Source organism: Delphinus delphis, chromosome 15 (assembly GCF_949987515.2).
Source record: "Delphinus delphis chromosome 15, mDelDel1.2, whole genome shotgun sequence".
Lineage (NCBI taxonomy): Eukaryota > Metazoa > Chordata > Mammalia > Artiodactyla > Delphinidae > Delphinus > Delphinus delphis.
This window is the reverse complement of record NC_082697.1, coordinates 50536637-50560971: the sequence shown is the minus strand read 5'-3', so window position 1 is coordinate 50560971 and position 24335 is coordinate 50536637. Positions and strand designations below refer to the sequence as shown.

General features: G+C 57.5%; 3 protein-coding genes across 4 annotated transcripts; 1 reads left to right on the top strand and 2 right to left on the bottom strand.

The window, feature by feature from the left end:
* Window positions 1-1662: 1662 nt before the first annotated feature.
* On the bottom strand, window positions 1663-4631 carry LOC138414272 (zinc finger protein 726-like). The gene is given in 3 exon segments (XM_069541381.1): window positions 1663-2441; window positions 2444-3328; window positions 4430-4631. Coding segments are annotated over 3 exon segments (1866 nt in total).
* ZNF598 (zinc finger protein 598, E3 ubiquitin ligase) lies at window positions 4562-16475 on the top strand. Of its 2 annotated transcripts, none has more exons than XM_060031502.1 (12): window positions 4562-4851; window positions 9824-9936; window positions 10622-10751; window positions 11084-11295; window positions 11375-11592; window positions 12115-12223; window positions 12842-13056; window positions 13262-13346; window positions 13454-14232; window positions 15008-15158; window positions 15274-15418; window positions 15507-16475. In XM_060031502.1, the coding sequence occupies exons 1-12, from the start codon at window positions 4630-4632 to the stop codon at window positions 15858-15860; spliced, it is 2733 nt and encodes a 910-aa protein (XP_059887485.1). In that variant the 5' UTR covers window positions 4562-4629; the 3' UTR covers window positions 15861-16475. The 2 variants fall into 2 exon arrangements, with proteins under 2 accessions (XP_059887485.1, XP_059887484.1); XM_060031501.1 differs by having other exon boundaries at window positions 12115-12232.
* A 1517-nt stretch (window positions 16476-17992) lies between these two features.
* Window positions 17993-22357, bottom strand: SYNGR3 (synaptogyrin 3). Its single transcript, XM_060032990.1, has 4 exons — window positions 22119-22357; window positions 19985-20222; window positions 19585-19727; window positions 17993-19490 (listed from the first exon to the last, which is right to left on the bottom strand). The coding sequence occupies exons 1-4, from the start codon at window positions 22215-22217 to the stop codon at window positions 19281-19283; spliced, it is 690 nt and encodes a 229-aa protein (XP_059888973.1). The 5' UTR covers window positions 22218-22357; the 3' UTR covers window positions 17993-19280.
* Between the last annotated feature and the right edge of the window lie 1978 nt (window positions 22358-24335).

Below are 24335 nucleotides of genomic sequence, written 5' to 3'. Positions count from 1 at the left end.
AGCTTCCAGTGTCCCAGGATTGTAAGTCTGATTCTCAATCCATCATGCAGGTTTTTCTCCCTCCTTACCCCCTCCCTCCTGAAGCTCTCAGGCCCTTTGCTTTATCTGTAGTACTCTGGTATTCCACGATGATGTCCCTCACTGAGGGTCTTTTTTACTTGATTGGGTCCTTTAAACGTGGAGACTCATGTCCTTCAGCTCTGGCATATCTTGCCTTATTGGCTCTTTGATAATTTGCGCCTCTCCATTTTCTCTGTTCTCTCTGAAATTCCTATTAGTTAGATACTACACTGTCTGGATTCAGACTTCTATCTTCTTATTTTCTCTGTTTTCTATCTAGTTGTCTTGTTCTGCTTGCTGAGAGACTTCCTCAACTTTATCTTCCCACTTTGCTCTTGAACTTTTAGTTGTTGTTAGTTTTGTTTTGTTGGACGCGCCATGTGGCATGTGAGGTCTTAGTTCCCCGATGAGGGATCAAACCCATGCCCCCTGCATTGGGAGTGCAGGGTCTTAACCCCTGGACCACCAGGGAAGTCCCTGTTGTTATGTTTTTAATTTTTAATTTCTAAGGGCTCTTTCTTGTTCTCTGCTTTGTGGTTGTTATGGTTGTTCAAGGCATCCTAGTCTCATTTCATGGAAGGAATATCTTTCTTGTGAATATCATATATATATATAATATATATGTATATAAATTATATATATATAAGTAATATATATATAAATTATATATATGTGTATATATATATGTGTATATATATATATATATATATGTATATATATATGTCTCTCCTTGGAGGGAGGAACATCTCTTGAATCTTTCTCCTCCTTTTTTTTTGCCGTAGGCGGGCCTCTCACTGTTGTGGCCTCTCTCCTTGCAGAGCACAGGCTCCGGACGCGCAGGCTCAGCATGGCTCACGCGCCCAGCCGCTCTGCGGCATGTGGGATCTTCCCAGACCGGGGCACGAACCCGTGTCACCTGCATCGGCAGGCGGACTCTCAACCACTGCACCACCAGGGAAGCCCTCTTTCTCCTCCTTTTAATCTCCACTGCCACTATCCAAGTTCAGATTTTTCCCTCCTATTCTGGGATTGCTTCTGTGGCTTATATATATATAAATATAAATATATATATAGATATATATGTTTATGATCTGTCTAAAATTTCCTTCTGATCTCTGGGTCTGCTTGTTTTCATCCCTGTATCACACACTGCAGGCTTTCCTCATGAGTCTGGAGATCATTTGTTGCCTGTGCACAGTTGTGAGTGAGACCCTGCAACACTGGTTGGCTGCTCCTTTTTTGGGGGGCATGGCTTGCTGAGTGTGGGCTTCACTGTAGGGCAGCTGGACAGCAGGACAGCTTTTCTTTCTTTTTTTTTTTTTTTGACTTAAAACATTAGGTGTTTATTTTTCTCAAGTAACAAGTCTTGAAGATATTAAAACATTTTCCCTTCAGCGTTATCACATATCTTCTAAGGGATAATGAATGAATAAACGATTTCTCACAATCATTGTATAACTTAGGTTTCTTCCATATATGCATTACTTAGAGGCTTTCTCACATTCTTCACAACCAGTTCTTTTCACTTACCATTTGGTTGTATGTCTTAAAGATTGAGAGTTCACTGAAAGCTACTTTACATGGATATCATTAAAAGGGGGTTTACTGAGCATGAGTTCTCTCATGACACCAAAGGGGTAAGGATTTACTGAAACATTGCCTGCAGACATTGCATTTATAGGGTTTTTCTCCAGTATGTATTCTTTTGTGTGCAATGAGATTACACTTTACACTAACGGATTTTCCACATTGATTACACTCATAGAGTTTCTCTTCCATGTGAGTTCTCATGTGTATTGTAAGGGACACATGCCTGCTAAAAGCTTTTCCATGCTCACTGCACTTAAAAGGTTTCTTGTCCCTGGTATGGATTTTCATATGCCTCCTATGAGATAAGAGACCACGGAATGTTTTCCCACATTCCTTACATTCATGTTTCATTTTCATGTGAATTTTCTTGTGTAAAACGAGGAAAGATTTCACTCTGAAGGCTTTTCCACATCAATTACATGTAAAGGGTTTTTCTCCAGTGTGAATTCTCACATGTTCTTTAAGGCATGAACTATCCCTGAAGGTTTTCCCACAGTCATTGTACTTACAGGGTTTCTCTCCAGTATGAATTTTCTTGTGCCTGATAAAGTTGGAGCTCAGCCTAAAAGCTTTCCCACATTGATCACACTTGTAAGGTTTCTCTCCAGTATGTATCCGCAGGTGTATCTTAAGAGATGACTTACTACTTAGGGCTTTACCACAATGGCTACATTCAATGGATTTCTCTCCAGTGTGGATTGCCTTATGTCTTTTAAAATATGGGAGGATACTGAAGGTTTTCCCACAATCACTGCACATATAGGGTTTCTCTCCAGTATGTGTTATCTGGTTATGGTAAGCCTACAGCTTCTACTGAAGGTTTTGCTGCATTGATTACATTTGTAGGCTTTTTCTCTTGAATGAGTCCCTGAATGTTGTCTGAGAAGTGAGCTATCTCGGAAGGTTTTTCCACAGTCATGGCATTCATAGGGCTTCTCTCTAGTATGAATTCTCTTGTGATGTGTAAGGTAAGAGCTTGAGCTACAGGCTTTCCCACACTGATCACACTTAAATGGTTTTTCTCCAGTGTAGGTTCTCATGTGCAACTTAATGGATGAATGGCTCTGTAATACTTTACCACACTGATTACACTCAAAAGGTTTCTCTCTAATGTGAGTTTTTTCATCCTTCTTAAGGTGTGAGATTGAATTTAAGACTTTCCCCCAGTCACTGCATTCATAGGATGTCTCTTCTGTATGTTGTCTCTTAAGCCCAGCTAAGTTAGAACTCCTGAGGAAGGCATTTTCATCTTTTTTACATTCATAAGATTTTTCCCGAGGAAGAATTCCCTCAGGTGGCTTAAGATGTGAAGAATCTCTAAGGACTTTTGCAGAGTCAAGGTATCGATGGAGTTTCTTGCTAGGGTAAATTTTACTGTGAGTAATGCTAGATTTCACACTCAAGGCTTCAACAATTTCACTGCATTGAATGGGATTGCCTCCAAGAGTTTGTTCCTTCTTGCCATTGAGTGTATATTTCTCCAAAATACCTTGTTTTTGCTGTGGTTGTTGGGCTTTAAGGAGAATCAGCTCATCTGAACAGGTATCTTGATGAATTCTTCTCTCTACTGTCTCCATTTCATCTTCCTGCTCCATCTGGGTGATGAGAGGAGGTTTGCTGAGTTGATGTCTCAGTGAAGCCAAGTTTCTATAGTTCTCCAGCATCACATCTCTGTCCCCTGCAGTGGAAGGGCATAGTCTTTTTTTTAATTAATTAATTTATTTTTGTCTGCGTTGGGTCTGCATTGCTGCGCGCAGGCTTTCTCTAGCTGTGGTGAGCGGGGGCTACTCTTTGTTGCGGTGTGCGGGCTTCTCATTGTGGTGGCTTCTCTTGTTGCAGAGCACGGGCTCTAGGCGCACGGGCTTCAGTAGTTGTGGCACGCGGGCTCAGTAGTTGTGGCTCACGGGCTCTAGAGTGCAGGCTCAGTAGTTGTGGTGCATGGGCTTAGTTGCTCCGTGGCATGTGGGATCTTCCCGGAACAGGGCTCGAACCTGTGTCCCCTGCATTGGCAGGCAAATTCTCAACCACTGAGCCACCAGGGAAGCCCAAGGGCATAGTCTTAACCACTGGTCAGCCAGGGAAGTCCTCCAGCCCATTTCTGATTCTAAAGTCCAAGCTCATCCGCTCACAACACACCGCCTCTTTTCTAGAAGGGTTCAGATCCGGAGTAGCCTCCTGTGATAGCAGAAGGGAGGTCCTGAGTGTGCCTGGCCCCCAAGGGTAATGAGGAGGCCCCCCAACAGCTGCAGAGACCCAAAGCCCCAGGATTCACAACCGTCCAATCAGCAAACCTGCCCTGATGTTTCTCTGCGTCAAGCCTCCGGGCTCAGCTGGGTGGGCCCAGCCATGAAGAGGACAGGTTCTCTACCCGCCTTTCTATTGGGACTGGGGGAGACCGCTCCTAGTTCAGAGACTGATGTCACCACGTGTTGTCTTTTCTGATAGGGATTGTGTTTGTGAGTGCGCAAGCGCGTGTGTGTGCCCTATGACCACGCCCGTGTGTGTCCCAAATTCAAAAGAAAGATCTGGGTTGGAAAGAGATTTTGGGCTCCTAATAGGGTTGCAAAATATTTAGCAAATAAAAATACAGGACTTCTAGTTAAATTTGAATTTCAGATGAACAACGAGTAACACTTTAGTATAAGTATGACCCATCAATATTTGGAGCATTAAACATTTTGCTCTGGGAGGACAGAGCTGGCCCAAGACTAAGGTCAGAGGAGAGGAGGGCCTGATGCCCGCAGCCCGGCGCCGGACCTGCGGCTGACCTACAACCTGCCCACTCCGCCTAGAGCGCCCGGTGCCGGTGGCGCCGCTCTAGCCGGCGCCTCGCTGAGGCGGAAGTCGTGAGCGCACTTCCGCCAGGTGGGGCCGTTGCTGGGCGGGGCGGTGACGTCGCCCCGGAAGGGGCGGGCCCGCTGGGAGCCAGTCCGTACCGCGCCGCGCCGCGCCGGCCGGGAGGGGGCCGGATCCCGGACCATGGCGGCGGCGGCGGCGGCCCCGGAGGGGAGGCGCGCGGCCCTGGAGGCGGCGGTGGCGGCACCTGAGCGGGGCGGCGGGAGCTGCGTGCTGTGCTGCGGGGACCTGGAGGCCACGGCGCTGGGCCGCTGCGACCACCCGGTGTGCTATCGCTGCTCCACCAAGATGCGGGTGCTGTGCGAGCAGCGCTACTGCGCCGTGTGCCGCGAGGAGCTGCGCCAGGTGAGCTGCGCTGGCAGGGCCGCGTGTCGGGGCAACTGGGCGGGAGCGGGGGCGCGGCCGGGCGGGGCGGCTGGTCACCCGGAGGCCGGAAGGGGACTTTGCCTTCCTGGTGTCCGGCTGCAGGCCTAGTGGCGCCGGCTTCCAAAAGAGAGGCCTGGCGGGGCCACCCGGGGCGGGGTCCCCATCGTGGGGCCGACTGTGGGGCGTGTGGGGGCGGGAGGCAGGAGGTGGCCGAGCTGATTTGAAGAGGCAGCGGTCCTTGTGGGGACAGAGTCTGGGGGCTTTCCTCCTGAGCCCCGGGAATTCCTGCCGGGCCACAGGAGGGGCATGATCAGAGCAGGAGCTCCTAGACCTGCTCGTCTTGGGAGATTATTCATCAGAGGTCTCCATTCCGGTGGAGGCAACAGGGAAAGTGGGCACCTTCAGTGGCAATCTGTCCTGGAAGCAGAGGGTCAATCTGGGCATTTCCAGCCTAGCTGTGCCTTTCTGGGTGACGCTGAGCAAACTCCTTCTGAGAATGGCATTTCTATCTATTAAGTGATGGTTGTACTCACCATCACCACCAGAGGGGAAGGCAGAACCACTGAGGTCTCCTCAGGGTGCTTGGTGGATGGGGATAAAAGTGTTGCGAAGTTTTCCTCCTTCTTGCCGGTTCCACCTGGTGGCGGTGGCGTGGCGGGGGGGCGGGGTGGGGCTCAGCTCCAGAGTGGAGGAGAGGGAGTTTCTGATTGTCCAGACTTGGAAGCCCTAGTGAGGTCAGAGGGCTCCACGGAGCTTTCTCCCACCCTCCCCGCAATGCCAGCTGCTGGCTGGGAGCACCTAGCTGGAGCTCCCTTGGTTTGCTGTGCTTTGAGATATGTTTGCTTCCAGAGTTGTGAAACGAAAGGAAACGACATCCTTTCTTCACTTTCTTTTTTAAAAGTAGACTTTTATGTTAAAGGAGCCAAGAAAATGCTGTAATCCCATGAGCACTCTGTGGGCACCTACTCTGTGCCCTATCTGAAAAAGACACTTGGAGATGCTGTCAGTCTGTAATGGGGTGGACAGAGATGCACCCGGACCTGGGAGGGATCTGGGGTGCAGGAGCAGTTGGGGAAACCTTGGGTCTGTGACTTAGTCAGAAGGCACCTCCCAACTTCACCAGAGCCTGCCTTGCCTTCCAGTCTTGCATAACGTGATGTAACTCTTGAATGGCCAGGTTTCCCAGCACACCTGTAGCTTCCTTCCAGGCAGGCAGGCAGGCAGGCAGGCACGTGCAGCGGAGGCCCCGGCCCTGGGCACTGCAGGTCTCACTGAGGAAGTAGAGGAAGTCTCTACTCTACTCTACTCTCTCAGTGAGGAAGTCTCACTTGGCCCTGGCCAAGTCTGGCCTTCCTCTCAGGCCTGCTCCTAGTTGCTAGGTAGCAGGAGGGTGTTCTGGGAAGTTTGGGAAGATGATGCTCCTCTCCATTCATCCTGTTTGCGTCTCACTCTTGAACTCTGAACGCCCCTGTATCCCTTCTGTTCCCTTGCTGAGTCCTGCACTGTCCTCTGAATACGTCCTGTGTCCCATGCCTGCTCGGAAATCCCACAGCAGCCCCAAACCCCTGAACCCTGCCTCTCCTCTGTCTCTTTTATGGGACTAAGTCTTTGTAAAAAATTGGGAGGAAAGTGTGCCAAAATGCTTTTTGCGACAGGCCAGCTCCGTTTGCTAGTTAATTCCTACATCTTGACCTGGTGCCTCCCTGTGCCGGCCTGGGTGAGGAGCCAGATCAGTTAGATTGCCCGGCACTTGCTCAGGGTGGAGGCCGAGGCAGGCTCCCAGCTGATGGGTAGCAGCAGCGCTGGTCTTGAGGGCACACTGGCTGAGACTGTTGTCAAGTCCTGGGTTCCCGTCTTCCCTGGTTGTATCTTTCCCCCAGGCCACTTTCTTCTAAAAGACAATTCTTGTCTTACTTTCCACCTTGCTCTGATCCCCGGTGATGTTGAAGAGGCTTGATGGGGCTGCTGTACAAAGTGGGATGTGTCTGAGCTAGGAGGGGCCCTGCAGGCCACCTGGTACAGCCCCACTGCCCCATTTCATAGGTAGGAATTGGGAGGGGAAGCTGAAGGCAGGTCAGGAGGCAGGACCTGCTGACTCAGGCCATGTACTTCTGTTGTCCCTGCCCCCTCTCCACCAACCTGGTCCTGGCCCGCCTCCTCTGAGAGGACCTGCTTGTCCACGTCTGGCTCCTTGGGTCCCTGTACTCTCCCCGTCCAGCCGCTCTCACACTGGTCGTTGCTGACACCCATCCCTGTCCTCTCACGCACTCATTCTCCGTGAGTGCTCGCTGCACGCTGGGAGTGGGGAGCAGCAAGACCCCAGGCAGAAACCCCTGTGGTGGGGGAGTCTGAGGGGACTTTCGCCCCCATCTGCCTCTCCTCAGGACCTGATCTTGGGGCCCACCCAGAGGCACCCTTGCCCCGTTAGTCATTTACTACCTGGCCCACCCAGGGGCTGCCCAGGGCGGTCCCTCCTCAAGTATCTAGGCCTGGCCTGTACCTCTGTCCTTGGACCCATGATCCCCTCCCATCAGGGTGATCACCAGGGTGGGTGGGTCTTGGGCCACACTGGTTGGATCCCTAATGGGTTCCTGCCCATCCCTGGCCAGGCCAGCATACCCTCATCCTCCTCCATCCATGCAGTTTTGTGTCTCACCTCATCCTCTGCTGAGGGCAGGGACACTGGCCATTCCAGGCTGCACTGCCATCCCATCGTCTGGTGCAGGCCCGGGGGGCCCAGTCCTGGTCCCAGCCTGTCTGTGAGGGGCAGTTAGCATTTCCCCATCCCACCCCCCAGCTCCAAACCTGCTCACCCTCATTCTCAAATGAACACTTTCCTTTCCCAAGCCTCTTCTGTGGTTCCAATCTCTTCCTGAGCCAACCCAGTGTCCCCCTTCTGCCCTGGCTCAGCTGTGCCCAACCTGGGCTGCCCTACCAGACTGCTCGGGAGGGACAGACACCCCACCCAAGCTGACTGTCACTCAGTCCACGGCAAGGGTGCTCACAGCCCAAGGAGAGATACCACCTGTGGTGGATCAGAGCAGACCTCTGAAAGGAGGGTGACGGGGTGAGGGTGGGGTGCGGGCCCTCCTGGCACAGGTTTCTCTGGGAGGGAAGTTGTTCCTCTGCTGAGTCTGTCGAGCTTGGATGCTTGTTGGCAGTTTTGGGGCTCCCCTCGAGGCTGGGGTTATGGGCACCGAGTCCCGGTGGTTAATTCCTTGTTCTCTGTGCTCCTCCAGCAGCATCCTGAGTGGTTCATGGCCCTGCACCTGCAGGCGCCTATCCCCAGGCAGGAACTGGGGTCTGTGCTGGAAAGGTACCCTTGGGAGTGGTTGGAAGGCAGGGCTGGATGTGGGCTTGCTCTAGGAGGGCAGATCCCATGAGAAGAGGCCAGTGGAAGGCTCGGGGACCTTCCCCATGTCCCTTTGGGACTACGGAGAAAACTGGGGCAGAGGGTGCGGAGGGTGACCCTTTGGAGGCAGAGCCAAGACCTCCCTGTGAAGATGGGTCACAGGGTGCAGCTGGGATGAGGTGCGCTCAGCGTGTGGCGGGGGCAGGGGTGGGCAGCCACATTCATCCTGCCCAGCTTTGCCAGACATGGTGACAAGGGGAAGAAAAGCCTGTTGGGGCGCTGCCCATCCCCCCCACCCGCTCTGACCCTCCAGAATGGCTGTGGCTGGACCATGATGCTTCCATTGGGCTCCTGTGGGGGCGGGTGGGGGGCAGGCTTGGTTGTCAGCCTGCTCTCCACACCCCCAAGCATGTCCTCACAAGTAGAGGCTGAGCTCCCCATCTCCTTCTCCAGAGCCCCCAGGGAATCAGTTTTAACCACCCTGCTGTTGGGGGTGGTGTAACCATCCCCAACAGTCCTACGCTTTCCCAAGTTCATGGCCACCCTGGCCCCAGACATCCTCCCTGACTGGGCCTAAACCTAACAGGGGTGATCTTGATGTGGCCTTTACCAAGGAAAGGCTGTCCCCCTGGGTGTGCTGGTAAGGACTCTGAGCTGAGGCGAGTGGCCAGCTCCAGGCTGGGGGACAGTGGTGGATCGGAAAGGGGCACGGAGAGGAGGAGATGGGCCAGTGTGGTCTTGATGCAAGGGGGAGGGGACAGAGAGAAAGGGGGACTGGAGGATGAGGGAGCCCTGGAGGGAGCAGTGCCCTTGTTGACTCAGAGGGTAGGCCTGAGCCTGTGCGGGGGCCCTGGGGGCCAGGCTGGGGGCATTGGGACAGGGGTCTGGTCATCGTCCAGTGCCAGGGTCTGTGGAGAGGCAGAGCAGGCTGCTGGGCCAGGCTCAGCAGGCTTTACCTGAGAGTGCTGGAGAAGTGGCCAGGCTGCAGAGGTGTCCACAACCAGCACACTAGCTCCTCTGTTTGGCACCCCCAGACAGCCCAGTTAACAGGCAGGAAGCTGGCCAAGAACGGGCGGGGGCCATGACCGAGTCCTGTGGGGGAGCCCTTCTCCCCCTTTGCCATCATGGAAGCATCATGGGTGCGTGGAGGGTAGCCAGGCCTTGACGCATGCAATCTGGCCTGGTAGCATTCACTGTTTCCTTAGCTGCTCCTTGGACTGTGTCTCTCCTTTCTCCTGGTGAAAGTCATCCTGTGCCCAATACCCATGTGATTAAGCCCCGGTTTGCCTGGCTGTCTGATCCCTGTCTCTGCCCCTGGGGCGGCCTCTGTCTCTCTGGCAGGTGCCAGTTTGTCTGTGGATGAGTGTGGAGCCGGCTGCCCCCTGGTGGCAAGGCTAGCCGCTGCATCTCTGTCCTGGCAACCCTAGGTGGGTGGGCTGCGGGTGGGGAGAGGAGACAAGGCTGGCCCAGGCTGGCAGAGGGTGCTTCCTGCTGGGACCTGCCTCAAGCCTCCCAGGAGGGGCCCTGAGTGCCTCCCTTTCTCCTCAGCCTGACGCGTCCATGGTCCGGCTCACCAGTCCCTTTTGCTTTTGGTTTCAGGTGGTCTTTGGGAAGAAGCTTCCTACCTTTGCCACAATCCCTATCCATCAGCTTCAGCATGAGAAGAAGTATGACATCTACTTTGCCGATGGAAAAGTGTTTGCCTTGTACAGGTGAGAGGGGAATTCTCGGCCTGGGTTTCTGAGGGTCTGTGGGATGCTTTGTGGTGGGGACGGACTGTCACCTCCTCTGCTCCTCACATCCCTCAGCGGGGAGGGGGCACTGGTGTGTTGCAGATGTCAAGGCTAGGTGGCTGGTTTCTATCATTGGTTTTCTCTACTGTAACGGGGGATGCTCACAGTCCCCCTCCTGGGGTGGTGGTAAAGAGGGGGCAGTGGGTGACAAGGGGTGAATTCAGGGAAGGCACACAGCCCTGCTTTCTGGGGCTTTTTGAGGTGGTCAGGAGCTCCTGCAAATCAAGCTCTTAGCCTATGGCGGAAAAACCTCATAAAGGGATACAGTTGTTTTGGGGGTGGTCCTCATCTTCCAGGTGAGGGGGCAGGCACCTGTGTGGGCTCAGTCATCATGTCCATCTGATGCAGGGGTCAGTCTCCTGGATCGTGGACCCAGCCCCACCCCGTGACCTTGTTCAGCTCAGGCCCTGGGCCCAGCACCATCTGGCTCAGTGGTCAGAGTGCTGAAATGCACGGTGGGGCAGGAGTGCCCATCCTCCTGGCTCCTGCTTCCAGGGCATCTGCAGGGGCGTTGGGTGAGGGGCCATGGGGTGGTTCTAGTGCCCCTCTGGACAGTGATGCTGAGTGCCTTTGGGGGCACTGGTGGCTCTCGATGTCTCCCTAGGCAGCTGCTGCAGCACGAGTGCCCACGGTGTCCTGAGCTGCCACCTTTTGGCCTCTTTGGGGACCTGGAGCAGCATATGCGGAAGCAACATGAGCTATTCTGCTGCAAGCTGTGCCTCAAACACCTCAAGGTGAACCCTACCCCATGGCACCTGCCTGGGGATCGGGCATTCAGGGAGCACCTGGTGGAGGTGGGTGGAGGCCAGGCCCAGTAGAGGCTGGCACAGGGTGCTCAGCCAGACAGCTGTGAGCGGCTTGTTGCTGCCTCTGGCCCTGGACAGGCCAGATCCCCAGGGTTTCCCAGCATCCCCAGCTCTCCTGCCTCACAGAGCCTTCCAGGCTGCTGGTGTCTGGGGCTCTGGGGCAGAACTGATGCCACAGGGTCCCCTGCATTGTCGGGCCGTGGGAAGGGGCAGGAGGCCTGGGAGCCCCCACCCCATTCCCAGCCCCCCATTCCCTGCAGATCTTCACATATGAGCGCAAGTGGTACTCGCGCAAGGACCTGGCTCGGCACCGCATGCAGGGGGACCCTGACGACACGTCACACCGTGGGCACCCGCTCTGCAAGTTCTGTGATGAGCGCTACCTGGACAACGACGAGCTGCTCAAGCACCTGCGTCGCGACCACTACTTCTGCCACTTCTGCGACTCAGACGGGGCCCAGGACTACTACAGGTGGGAGTGGGCGCACGGCAACCTTGGGACACCCAAGCGGGCTGGGCGAGGGCCCCTGCTGACACCCGGTTTCCGGCAGCGACTACGCGTATCTGCGTGAGCACTTCCGAGAAAAGCACTTTCTGTGCGAGGAGGGTCGCTGCAGCACCGAGCAGTTCACCCACGCATTCCGTACGGAGATCGACCTCAAGGCCCACAAGATGGCCTGCCACAGCCGGAGCCGTGCCGAGGCCCGCCAGAACCGCCAGATCGACCTGCAGTTCAGCTACACGCCGCGGCACTCGCGCCGGAACGAGGGTGAGCGGGGCCCGCCCTGCCAAGCGGGGGCCCCAAGGCAGGGCTCACGTTGCGGAGCCCTGCTCTGGAGGCCTCAGACCCAGGTCCTGATCTGACCCCTCACGTGTGAGCGGGGACAAGGGACAAGCCTGTTGAGCCTGTGTCCCCCCAGCCCATTGAGGAGCCCCAAGCACCTGAGCATGTTGGGACAGGGAGCTCTTCACTGGCTCCTGAGGGTTCTCAGATCTGCTGTTCTGGGGTCCCTGGGACTCTTCCCCAGGTCAGGAGGATGACTGAGTGCCCACTGTGTGTAGGTCCCTCCTGGGACTGTGGGCCAGCAGGCCCAGGCCCCTCTCCCAGCCCAGTTCTTGCTCTGACCTGGTGCCTAGGCTAGAGGCCCAGGACCACTGTGAACCCTGAGAGGTGTCTGCGCCCATACCCCAGGTTCAGGTGCTATGGTGGGTGGGGAGGCCTCTGCTGTCTAAGCCAGAGCACTGGCCTCGGTCTGGCCTGGGCCCGTGACGGGCTGTGTGCTGGCCGCAGGGGTCGTTGGTGGCGAGGACTACGAGGAGTTGGACAGGTACAACCGCCAGGGCCGCACGGGCCGGGCCAGTGGTCGTGGAGCCCAGCAGAGCCGCCGAGGAAGCTGGAGGTACAAGAGGTGGGAGGATTTGCGTGCCGCCAGGACTTAATGTTCTCCTGGCACCACCCCTGAGGCGGTGGCAGCAGCCAACAGCTGGGCTGGGGATAGGCACCGCTGTCAGGGGACTTTGGCTTTCTGGCCTCTGGTGTCCTGGGCATGGCAACAGGTCTGCTAGGTGTCCTCAGTGAGGATTCCTTCACTTTCCCCTAGTTTTAGCCAGAGACACTGGGACCCTGCAGATTGGGGTGGTAAGGGGGGTCCTGGGTCATTGGGGGTTCAGTGCAGTTGTGCCATGAAGCCCCAGCGTGGCAGGCACGCACTCAGGCTGGGCTGCCCCCGATGGCCAGGCTGGATCGAGGCATCTGTGGACCCCAAATGCTACCCCAGAGAACAGGGCCGGGTGTTGCCCAGGGAGCCGAAGCTTGAGGCTGGCAGGTGGATGGTCCAGCTCCCTCCACAGCGCCCTCTCCTGGACAGGGAGGCTGGGCTGGCACCGGTCCCGCTGGCTCCTGGCAGGCAGCCTCCTGGTGTCCAGGCTTCCCAGGGGCAAGGCCCCTCCCCAGCCCCTCATCCTGCATGTCACTGTAGTCCTGGGCCTTGCCCAGCCTGAAGTCATCCCCATCCCAGGGAAGAAGAAGACCGAGAAGTGGCAGCTGCCATCCGGGCCTCGGTGGCCGCGCAGCAGCAACAGCAGCAGCAGCAGCAGCAGCAGCAGCAGGACACACGCAGGAGTGAGGACCAGGAGGAGGGCAGCAGGCCCAGGAAGGAGGAGGCAGGTGCGCGGGGTCCTGAGGAGCCCCGGGGCCCCTGGCGCCCGCCCCGGACTCAGGGCGAAGGCCCAGGTGAGTGGGCCTTCCCTGTAGGCAACTCTACTCTGGTGCAGGAGGTGGGAGGTGGGCTCCTGACCAGCGTGGCGGTGCCCGGACTCGCAGGGCCTCCACCCACAAGGCCAGTGAGAACCCGTGTGCTCGCCAATCACCCCACAGGGTCTGATCCTGCCCTTCAGCGTTGGTCAGCCCTGACCTAGGGTTCTTTTGTGTCTTGTAGGCTCCAAGGAAGCCTCAATAAATGGTCCTGTGAGCCAAGAGGCCTTGCCAGCAACTGGCTCGGCTGCAGGAGCCACATTTCCAAGGTACATGTGTGCACGAACCGGGGCTCCTATGTAAGGTGGGTGGAGGGTGGCCGCCGGGCAGGCCAGGGCCTGGCAGGCCACTGACCCCTCTCCTCTTCTCGGCACAGTGCTCTCCCGCCCCCCACTTCGAAGCTCAAGGACGAAGACTTCCCCAGTCTCTGTGCCTCCACTTCTTCCCCCTGCTCCGCAGCAGCTTCCCTGGGCCCCGTGGGGCTGGCGCTGGCCTACTCTGTCCCCGCCAGGGGCAGGAGCACCTTCCAGGAGGAGGACTTTCCTGCCCTGGTGTCCTCTGCCTCCAAGCCCAGCACTGCCCCCACCAGTCTCATCTCTGCCTGGAACAGCAGTGGTAGCAAGAAGGTGGCGCATCCCGCCCCAGGGGCCCAGTCTGCCAGCGGGGGAAGCCAGCCCCCCAGGAAGGCTGGGAAGGGGGGTAAGGGTGGTAAAAAGAGCGGACTGCCCCGCGCGGAGGAGGAGGAGGAGGAGGATGGCCGCTCCAGCCTCACCACCCAGGAGGTGCGGGGCGTGCCCACGACAGTCGCCGTTTCTTCCCTGCTGGCTGTGGCCTCCACCCAGACCTTCACCAAGGTCGGCAAGAAGAAGAAGGTGGGCTCCGAGAAGTCGGGTGCCTCATCTCCCCCGCCACTGCCCCCTGACAAAGATGGGCCCCCCGGGGCTGAGCAGGCCCCCGCGCCCCCCACTGGCAGAGCTGAGGGGTCAGCTGCTGTCATCATCAACGGACACACAGAGGGGCTGGTCCCAGCTCGGAGCATCCCCAAGGAACCCCCTGGGCTCCCGAGGCCCCTGGGGCCCCTCCCCTGCCCCACGCCCCAGGAAGACTTCCCAGCGCTCTGCGGCCCCTGCCCACCCAGGATGCCCCCGCCCCCAGGTATGTGTGCCTGGCTCAGGCCTGCTTTTGGGCATCTGGGAAGGGGCCAGGTTTTTGAGTCAGGCTGGAGCCCCTGGGCCCAAGAGGAGCATAGCCCGAGGTTGTGCAGGTGCAGGTGGGGAGAGATGAGCCTGTGTGGTGGTTTCCAGCTTCCTTGGAAACCTGACGGCCAAGTCTGGATGCAGGCTCCATGTCTGTGAGCGGCGTGACTTTGGTCTGCCACATAACTTCTCTGCATCCTTTTATTTGTTTTTGGCTGTGTTGGGTCTTCGTTTCTGTGCGCGGGCTTTCTCTGGTTGCGGCGAGCGGGGGCCGCTCCTCATCGCGGTGTGCGGGCCCCTCACTGTCGCGGCCTCTCTTGTTGTGGAGCACAGGCTCCAGACGCGCAGGCTCAGTAGTTGTGGCTCACGGGCCTAGTTGCTCCGCGGCATGTGGGATCTTCCCAGACCAGGGCTCGAACCCGTGACCCCTGCACTGGCAGGCAGATTCTCAGCCACTGCACCACCAGGGAAGCCCCTAGCACTCTCTTGAGATGAAGGCAAAAATGAGTTAACTTAGGCCAGCATTTGCCATGAGGGAGCACAGCATGCATGCCGGCTCTTGGCATCATCAGGCCCTGGGCCTGCTTTGTGGGGGAGGTGCGGTTGTGGACAAAGCCTGACCCTGACCCTGGTGAGATGGGCAGCTTATGGGAAGTGGGGGACCAAGGCTTGTCTGCCTGGCCAGCGAGGGTCACGTCCTGAGATCTTCCTGTGTGCCCCCCCATCCTCCACAGGCTTCAACACCGTGGTGCTCCTGAAGGGCGCTCCGCCTCCACCTCCACCGGGTCTGGTGCCCCCTGTCAGCAAGCCACCCCCTGGCTTCTCTGGCCTTCTGCCTAGCCCCCACCCGGCCTGTGTTCCCAGCACTACGACCACCACGAAAGCGTAAGTGTGGGTGGGCCACCTGGCCTCATGCCCCTGTGGGGGGAGTGCCCTCACCTTGGGCCACTCCAAAGGCTGAAGCCTCCACCTCCTCCCCATGTCCCGATTCCAAACCCAGGCCAATACCCGTGCCACGGGCCTACCTGATCCCCGAGAACTTCCGGGAAAGGAACCTGCAGCTCATCCAGTCCATCAAGGACTTTCTGCAGAGCGACGAGGCCTGCTTCAGCAAGTTCAAGAGCCACTCGGGGCAGTTCAGACAGGTCAGGCAGGCGGGGGTGTGGGGGCCAGCCCGGCCACCTGGGGCCCAGGCCTGGGCCAGGTGTGACTGGGTCTGGCTCTGGGTGGCAGGGCGTGATCTCCGCAGCCCAGTATTACAAAAGCTGCCGGGACCTGCTGGGGGAAAACTTCCAGAAGATCTTCAACGAGCTGCTGGTGCTCCTGCCCGACACGGCCAAGCAGCAGGAGCTGCTGTCTGCACACACAGGCTTTCGAGGCCGTGAGAGGCCTCCCGGCACCAAGGCCAAGAAGAGCAAGAAGAGTGCATGGCAGGCCAGCACCCAGCAGGCGGGCCTGGACTGCTGCGTGTGCCCCACCTGCCAGCAGGTGCTCGCGCACGGTGATGTCAACAGCCACCAGGCGCTGCACGCTGCCCGGGACGACGACTTCCCCTCCCTGCAGGCCATCGCCAGGATCCTCACGTAGCTCCGGACGTAGCTCCTGCCAGCGCAGGCAGGAGCCGCCACACCCATGAGCCTCCTTTCTCCCTCCTCCTCCCTCTGGGCTGCCAGGCAGCCAGGTGAGGCCCTGGTGAGGCCACCCGCTCAGGCCCCTCAGCTGGCCGGCCTGCCAGGGATCACCAGGAAGGCCCGCACCACCCTGTCAGCACACCGTCATGCAGGAGTCCATCTGGATTTCTCCTGGGAACTGGAGAAAGACCCCTGCCTCAGCAGCAGGCTGGTCTGGGTTTACATTCTCATGCTTTTGGAAGGTGCTGGGGAGGGAAGGGCTGGGATGCCAGGACCTGTGTGTGCTGTCAGAGCCGGTGGCCACGGTGGCCCAATCTGGGACCGCCTGAGCCTGAGGGCTGCGGCACCGTGGTCCCTGAGCTGTGGGGCCAGGGGTGCTGGAGTCAGATGTTGAGTGTGTTGTGTAAACAGTTGGCTGTTTCATTATTCAAGAACGTTCAGGATTAAAAGCAGACACGAAATCGTGCTACTTGAAGTTGAATCTTTTTACGAGACTAGCTGAAACTGGGATCTCAAATTGCCTCTGACCTTTTATAAGACAGTTTATCTTCAAATAAATTTATTTTGCAATAATGCACATAGCTGAGCTTCTCTGCCTTCCGGGGTCACCCCACTCATAGTTGTCAGACACTACAGCTCAGGTGGTCACCAGTGAGTGCTGGGGCGGGGAAGACCTGTGGGGAGAGCTGGGCTTGCTCACAGGAAGAAGCAGCCAACCCTGGGCTCCAGTCCTGGAGGTCGAGCACCGCCCAAGCCTTCCAGGAGTAGAGACAGCCATGCTTGACCTACACTGTGTACCCAGTAAAACTATTCTTCCAGAACCTGGGAGTAACACAGACTTGAGGTTTCAATCCATAGACCAGTGAAGGAGCTACTAAAGATCAACAAGAACAATTTAGAAACAGTGCAGGGCATATCTGAAATACTGAAAGAAAATAATTTGTACTTAATTATTTGGATCCAGTATTTTGAAAAGGAACCAGACACCCAGTGAACTCTCTCCTTTCTGCCACAAACACATATAAATAGTAGGAAAAAAGGTCTAAACACATAGCTACATCCAAATAAGGCAACATCCTTAGATGAAAAGAAAGAGATGTCTTTCTAAAAGAAGCAGAAGGGGGTACCCCAGGTGATGAAGGGGACGTGGCCTGCAGTGGGGCCAGGCCAGAGCCACACAGCTGCATGGGTACTGCCTATCTGAAGCCGAGGGCCTGCCTGCCTGCCTGTGGCTGAGACTGGAGCAAGTTCCTGGGTGATGGCCATGCTCGGAGCCCACTAGGAGACAGAGACTTCACGCTCTTCACTCTCCATGGGACTGCCTAGAGGCCACCTGCATTCCCCACCACACCGGAGAAGCCCCTCATAGCTGATGCCCTCTTTGCAGACCTGAGCACAAGCAGCACCCCCAAAGAGTAACCTGGAAGATGAGCTATCTCATTAACAATACTGAAAATACCGATTCTTAAAGACACACACACACACACACACACACACACACACACACACACACACACACACACACACACACACACACACACACACACACACACACACACACACACACACACACACACACACACACACGTTTACGTTAACCCTTCCCGCACCTTTGATGATGGCAACTACTATTTTCCTTTTCCAGAAGGGGAGCCTGAGGCACAGACAAGCTGAGAGACTTGCCCAGAAAGACCAAGCCTGAACACGGCCAAGCCAGCATTCCAGCTCCAGCTCTTACCTGCTTCATTCAACCAGAATGTTATTAACCAATAAGTCAGAAATGAAAAAGTAACAGATAAGAATCCCAATAGACAAATTCAAAAGTAAACAAGACCAAGCTGGGGAAATCCCCAAAGGGCAGTTGGCCAGGGAATGTGGCTCTGGATGCTGCATGGTACACATGGTGGTCTCCCAGGAGCAGAAGGCGGTAAGAAGCAGACATCTGGAGAAATCACGACTGCTTTCCCCAGCACTCTCCAGAACATGGGCATCAGCCTGGTCTCCACCTCCCTGTGCCCCTTTCTGGATTCTTGGCCCTGGTGCCCCTCAGGTCCCAACCTCTGGCACTGGAGGGGCAGGAGTAGAAAGGATTCCAAGAGTGTCTGGGCCACAGTAAACTCATTTACAGTCTTTATTGTAAAGAAGCTGCAGTTGGAACATGGGACACTGAAAATACACAATCACAGATTGTTCTTTCAGAAGAGGGAGGGAGAGACTCATATATACAAAAATTGTAAACATGTTCACTTAAATATCCACAAATAATTGGTCTATGCTACAATGTACAGGGTTGTCACTCAACTGCAACTCCAGAGGGAGGCGACTGTCTGTAAAAATGTAATGTGGCAACCACATTTGGTATTGACTTAATGTGAAAAGCCAGCTTTGAGCAATGCATGAGTACTCAGCTATGCAAAGGGACCCCCAACCTTGGGCTGGGCCTTAAAATGGGGTGCAGTGTGGGGAGCTGAGGGACTAGTCCAGGGAGCCGAGGTAAAGGGGTTTGCGGGGAATGGCTGTCTCCAGGGCACGGTGGGAAGGTGAAGCCTCTAGGCCTCTCTCCTCGTGAGGGGTGTGTCCTGCTGGGCACCCAGATGTCTGGAGCCTCCCTTGGGCAAGGTCTTACTGAAGGGCTGGGAGAGGGCTGATGCCCAGGCCTACAGCCATGTTGTGCTTTCCTGGCCAGAGCTGCCCGCACCCCAGCAAGGGCCTGGGCCAAGGCAGGTAAGGGCCGGAGCTGGGGCCACAGAAAAGAGGGGCTGCTTGTGAGGAACTACGAGGTGAAACCTGAAGACTTGACCACAATCACAACATCGACAGGGCTGGGCTACTCTAGTGAGCCTGTAAGAGGAAATGGAGGGAGGCTCCAGACAGAGCACATGGCCCTACAGGGTGAACCACCAGGACAGAGCAAGGACCACCACTACCCACAGGGACAGGGGATGGGGAACAGTGGCCACGGGGTGAGGGTGGTGTCCCTTCCCCCAGTCACCCCCAGTCCAGGGCAGCCCCTGCATCTGGCTATGGAGAGCAGCTGCACCCCTGACACCAGAGTGTACAGGTGAGCCCTGCCTGGCTGGCTCATGAGGGGAATGGCCCGCTGCCTAGGCTGGTCCACTGGAGGCTGAAGGACACGTGCCCAGGGCTGTGCTGTTCTCTCCTCAGGACCTCTGGCCCTGGGCTGGGGACTAAAGGGACTGGAGGAACTTGGGGGGAACAGCCCAGGCACCCTGGAGGCTACCCTCTCTTGGCCCCAGATGGCCCACAGCATCCACACGTTGCTGCTGGGCCAGGAGGACCTGAGGGAGGTCCCAGGAAGCCTTGGATCCTGCATTGGTGGGGCAGCCTTTGTGCCTTGGTCTGGGCCTGCTGGCCACTAGTAGGCAGGAACCTGGTACCCTTTGGGGCTGGTGTCCAGAGTCTCGGTGAAGGGCGGGCTCTGGTAGGTCTCGGTGCCCTCCACACCGCTGCCCACTGGGTAGCCTGGGTAGGTCTGGCCCGCCCCAGCACCCAGCTGTTCGGTGGCAAAGAGCGACATGTCGGTGCCCAGACGGAACCGCTGCAGGGCCTTCACGGTAAGCGCCGCCTGAGGGGGAGTCCGGGGTCAGCCAGGGCCGACCCTGCCCCGACCCTTACCTGGCCCCAGTCCCTGCCGGCCGCAGGCCGCCGGCCGCACTCACCCAGCTGAGGATGGAGAAGAAGCTGAAGGCAATGGCGGCCCGCGCCGCGTCTGCCGCCTGCGTCGTGCCCGGCCCGGGCGCCGTGCGCTGCCACTGGTTGGTGAGGAAACAAAAGCCCACGAACCACAGGAAGGACCAGAGCCCTGCGGGCAGGTGGGCGGGCGGGTCAAGGGATGCTGCACCGAGACGCCCGGCCCAGCTCTGCCGGGAAGGAGAATCCGCAGACCGAGAACCCGACCCGTCCCGCCCACTCCCGCCCCGCCCGGACCTGTCCCCGCCCCAATCGGCTGAGAATCTACGCGCTCCCTCTGGCCCCGCCCCGAAGCCCGCCCTCCCGACTCCGCCCACCCGAGAAGCCCCGCGCGCTCCCCCAGGCCCTGCCCCTCACGGCCCCGCCTACCTGAGAAGCCCAGGTCCAGCAGCACCGCGCGGCGACGGTCGCGGACGCTGCTGATCTGCTGGAAGCGCACGTCGAGCAGCAGGAACGCGGCGCAGGCGAAGAAGGCCCCAAGGCCGAGCGCGACGCCGAAGCGGCAGGCACCCGCGTTGCCGTTGAAGACGCAGCGCAGCTCCGGGCCGCTGTCGGCGTTCACGTAGCCCTCGTTGACTATGGGCCCGAAGACGGCGATGGAGAACACCTGTGGGCGGTGGGAGCGCTCAAGGCCCTGCGATGGCCCCTTCCTGGTCGAGGCCCGAGGTCTCCTAGCCCACCGTGAGTGCCCATGCCCTCGGGAGTGTCCCTGCGTTCCCCTGCAGCACAGGATCTATCTCTGGGTGGGGGTCTTCGGGGACCCCCTCCCTTAATATCTACCTCAAGTTTAGTAAGTATGGACAAAACATACCATTTAGTGAGCATCAACTGTGCCCAGGCACTGTGCGTAAAATGGCTACATGTGTTTGCTCATGGAATCCTCCCAAACAACCACAAGAGTGCCACTGCTCTTATCCTCTTTGTAGATGGGGAAATCGGGGCTCCAACAAGTGAAGTGCCTTGTGGAGGGTTGCATGGTTGATAAAAGCCAGGGCTGACATTCAAGCTGGGTCCTCTGTATCTTGTGGAGCCCGTAGTGTCCCCCATGGCCCACTCCAGAGTGTGGGAACAGGAGCTTTCACCTGGACCAGTGATCCCCAGGCCTGAGTCAGCAGGGCTAGGGGAAGTAGATGTGGAGTCAAGCAAGAAGGGTGGGAGTATGGGGGGGGGCAGGCAGCAGAAGGTCAGCTGCACAGAGCTGTCAGCCAGGACCTGAGTGGAACCTACCCTCAGCATTTGGGAGCTGTGCAGCCTCGTTTCTTAGCATGCCAAATGTAGCAGGCACAACTCATGGGGTGCTGGGGACAGGAATAATACTCACCCACCATCCTGCACTTTGTGGGCACTCCAGGGATGATGGCCCCACATGACTGTGGCTAATTAACACCATCCATACATGCTTGGGCTTAAAAGGCGACACTGTTGACCTCTGGGGTTCAGTCAAACCTCAGTGCCCTGTGCCCACGAGGGCTGGAGGCAAAGGAGTGTGGACCACAGTCCTTTTAAACCAGAAGCTGCTCTTTGAGCTCTGGGCAGCCCTATATTTCTAAAAAAAAGACCTCTAATTTCAACTTCATTTCTCTCCTTTCCAGCCCCAGCTCCTAGAGACTTAGTCAAGAGTGAAACCAAGGTGCAAGATATGGACACGTACCCACAGATTGGTCCACAAGTCAGGTCAAAGCTGGGACCAGAATGTAGGGTCCCTACTTCCTGGTCTGGCCAGTCACTCCACCCAAGGGCCCCTGCCCCACTCTGGGCACCGCCCTCCTGGAACACAGGTGAGTACGTGCCACCACCAGCCACCACCAGGTGGACAAAACCCAGAACTCAGCATTCCACCTTCCATCTCTCCTGCCTGGAGGGATGGGAAGGAGGAGCAGGCCACTGGGCCTAAGGTTGCCCCAGTAGGCTAGGCTGCCTCTAAATCTGCCCCTCCCACACCACCTCCAGGAAGCCTTCTCAGTGTAGAGCCCCTTCCAGCTGCCCCACTCAGAGGAATCCCAGAGCACACCCCCCAACTCACAACTGCAACTGGGGGGCCTGGGAATGGCCAGCTCCCTTCGAAGGAGCCAGGAGGATGTGCGTGCAGAAGTAGGGGGTAGGCTCTGCCTGATTCTCTTGGCTCCGGTAGCCCTTACTCGTGCTGAGGCTGAGCGCTCAAGCCCCTCCGCGAATCCCGCCCCCACCCCTGTGCCCGCTTCCAGGGTGTAAGCACATGAAAAACCGAGCGAGGGCTGAGGAAGGGGATTGAGTTAGACCTAAGGAAGAATTGAGAGGTGGGTGCGGCGGGCAGTGACCTCTCAAGGTACCCGGCTGTCGCCGCCGGCCCCTCCCCCGCCCGCAGGTGGGCGCGCCCTGCCCGGTGACGTCACCCCAACCTGCGGCCGGCGGGGGAGGGGCCGGCAAGGATGAGGAAGGGGGCTAGAGGCAGGTGATAGGGATGAGGGAGGCGAGGCGAAGTGGGACGGGGTATCGGGGCGGGGCTTGGGCCGGGGCCACTCACCCAGGACGCGATCCGCAGCAGGGTCTGGGGCCGCCGCGCGAAGCTCACAGGGTCCAGGGTGGCCCCTGCGCGTCCCGCGCCGAACGAGGCTCCCTCCATGGCCAGCCCGGGCGGGCCGCGTGTCCCCGGCGCCCTCTGTCCTTCTGTCCGTCGGGCCGACCCCACCCGAGGCCGCCCGGGGCTGCTGCCGATGCTGCCAGTGCTGCCGCTGCCGTCGCCGCCTTCCGGGAGTGCGCGCCGGCCGCGGCGGGGGCGCGCGGGGCGGGACCGAGCCTACACCCCTCCCTCTGGTCCACGCGCGCAAGGCTGGAGCACTCACCTCCCTCCACCTTGCCCACCTTCCACCCCACCCCACCCACTCTCACCGCAAGACCAGGGTCCGAGATGGAGACCATCCGCCAGGTCCCCATCAGGAGGCGGGGTCAAGGGGCTGAGTCCCCCACGGCCACTCACAAGTAGTCAGGAGTCAGCAGGGCAGGTGGACACTGGGCTCAGCCTTTGCCGTAGCCACGTGGGTGGACAGACCGACATGACCCCACTCCTCTGTACAGGGCCCTTTCCTGAGTGCCTAAGGAGGTAACAGGTCCAAGGGCTCCAACGTCTCCCCCAGCCCTCAGGGAAAGGGAACCCAGCTTCCTGCCTCTGGTCCCCATAGACCAGAGGGAGGTTACTGGGGCCTTTCCCATGACTTCCCACTGCACCCTAGCTTCTCCTTCACATTCTATCCTCCCTAACAGGGAGGGAGGATGGCCTCTGCCCTCAGGGGCACTTGTCCAGGCAGGCAGAGCCCAGAGGCACACATGGGTGGGAGTTGGGGCATCTCTGCTCTTTTCCTGTGGTTGGATGTTGTCATTCCGAGGGTGCTCACTGAGCCCTGCACACTCCTGGGTCTCCCCAACTGACTTTCTGCTGACATATTTAGTTTTGGGCCGAGGAGTGGGGAGAAGCATCAGAGATGGGGAGTTGGAAGAGTGGGTACCTAGCTTCCCAGCACCCCCGCTGGGTCTTCACCACAGATGGCCCAGCTCCAGGTTAGACAAGGTCCCTTCCTGCATGTTCCTTCCAGGCCAGCCTGGCAGGGGCCCAGATGACTCCTGTTTCTGTCTAGGACATTGAGGAAAGTCTGCATTTGTTGAGCATTTACAGTGCCAGGTGTTTCACCACGACCTGTGGAGGCAGGGACTGTTTTACTGCCATTCTTCAGATGGTAAATAGGCAAGTGGGAATTCCCTGGTGGTCCAGTGGTTAGGACTCACGCTTTCACTGCGGAGGGCCCGGGTTTGATCCATGGTCGGGTAACTAGGATCTTGCAAGCTGTACAGTTGGCCAAATTAAAAAAAAAAAAAAAAAAGGGCTCCCCGGTGGCGCAATGGTTTAGAATCCGCCTGCCAATGCAGGGGTCACGGGTTCGAGCCCTGGTCTGGGAAGGGCTCACATGCCACGGAGCAACTAAGCCCGCGAGCCACAACTACTGAAGCCCGTGTGCCTGGAGCCCGTGCTCCACAAGAGAAGCCACTGCAATGAGAAGCCCACGCACTGCAATGATGAATAGCCCCCGCTCACCACAACTAGAAGAAAGCCCGTGCACAGCGAGGACCCAACGCAGCCGTAGATAAATAAAAAATAAATAAATAAATTAATTAATTTAAACGAACAAACAAAAGGCAGACTGGTTGAGTTCCTTCATCACACTTAGAAAGTGAAGAGCTGGGATTCAAATCCAGATCCCTACTGTGCCAGGGCAGGTGTGGCCAGAAGTGCCACCCACTAGTTGACTCCATGACACTGCATCCAATCCTATCACCTCTCCCCTGTCAGTGACAGTTTCCTCTCTGTCTCATGCATCATTCATTTCCCCCTTTTACTTGATCATTTACATCAGTGCCTAAACCTGCTCCATTCCTGAGCCCACTTCCCCTCCAGCTATCACTGCTCCCTTTAGTCCCAGGGGCAATGCAGCCACTGCCATCCTGTCCCCATCCTCCTAGAAATACTTGTGATGTCACCCTCTCCTCGTGTTCCACCTACTTCATGGGCCCTTTCTTGTTATCTCTTTCTGGTTCCCTCCTCTTGTTCCATCTGTGACCTTTGAGCCTTAGGGGTCCCAGGGCATGGTCCTGGGGCTCTTCTCCCTGCTCTATGCTCACTGTCTTGGTCTCCATGCTAACAACTTGAGCCAAAATTTTCCCTTGAACTACAGTCCCACTCATCTTAGCC

What these genes read in the sequence shown, in the direction of transcription:
- ZNF598 (XM_060031501.1), top strand. Translation starts at nt 4,630, where the DNA reads ATGGCGGCGGCGGCGGCGGCCCCGGAGGGGAGGCGCGCGGCCCTGGAG. An exon ending in TGTGCCTCAAACACCTCAAG is followed by an intron (nt 10,752 to 11,083) that starts GTGAACCCTACC and finishes CATTCCCTGCAG; the next exon opens with ATCTTCACATATGAGCGCAA. An exon ending in GGGGCCCAGGACTACTACAG is followed by an intron (nt 11,296 to 11,374) that starts GTGGGAGTGGGC and finishes GGTTTCCGGCAG; the next exon opens with CGACTACGCGTATCTGCGTG.
- SYNGR3 (XM_060032990.1), bottom strand. Translation starts at nt 22,217, where the DNA reads ATGGAGGGAGCCTCGTTCGGCGCGGGACGCGCAGGGGCCACCCTGGAC. An exon ending in TGCTGCGGATCGCGTCCTGG is followed by an intron (nt 20,223 to 22,118) that starts GTGAGTGGCCCC and finishes CACCGCCCACAG; the next exon opens with GTGTTCTCCATCGCCGTCTT. An exon ending in TCTTCTCCATCCTCAGCTGG is followed by an intron (nt 19,491 to 19,584) that starts GTGAGTGCGGCC and finishes ACTCCCCCTCAG; the next exon opens with GCGGCGCTTACCGTGAAGGC.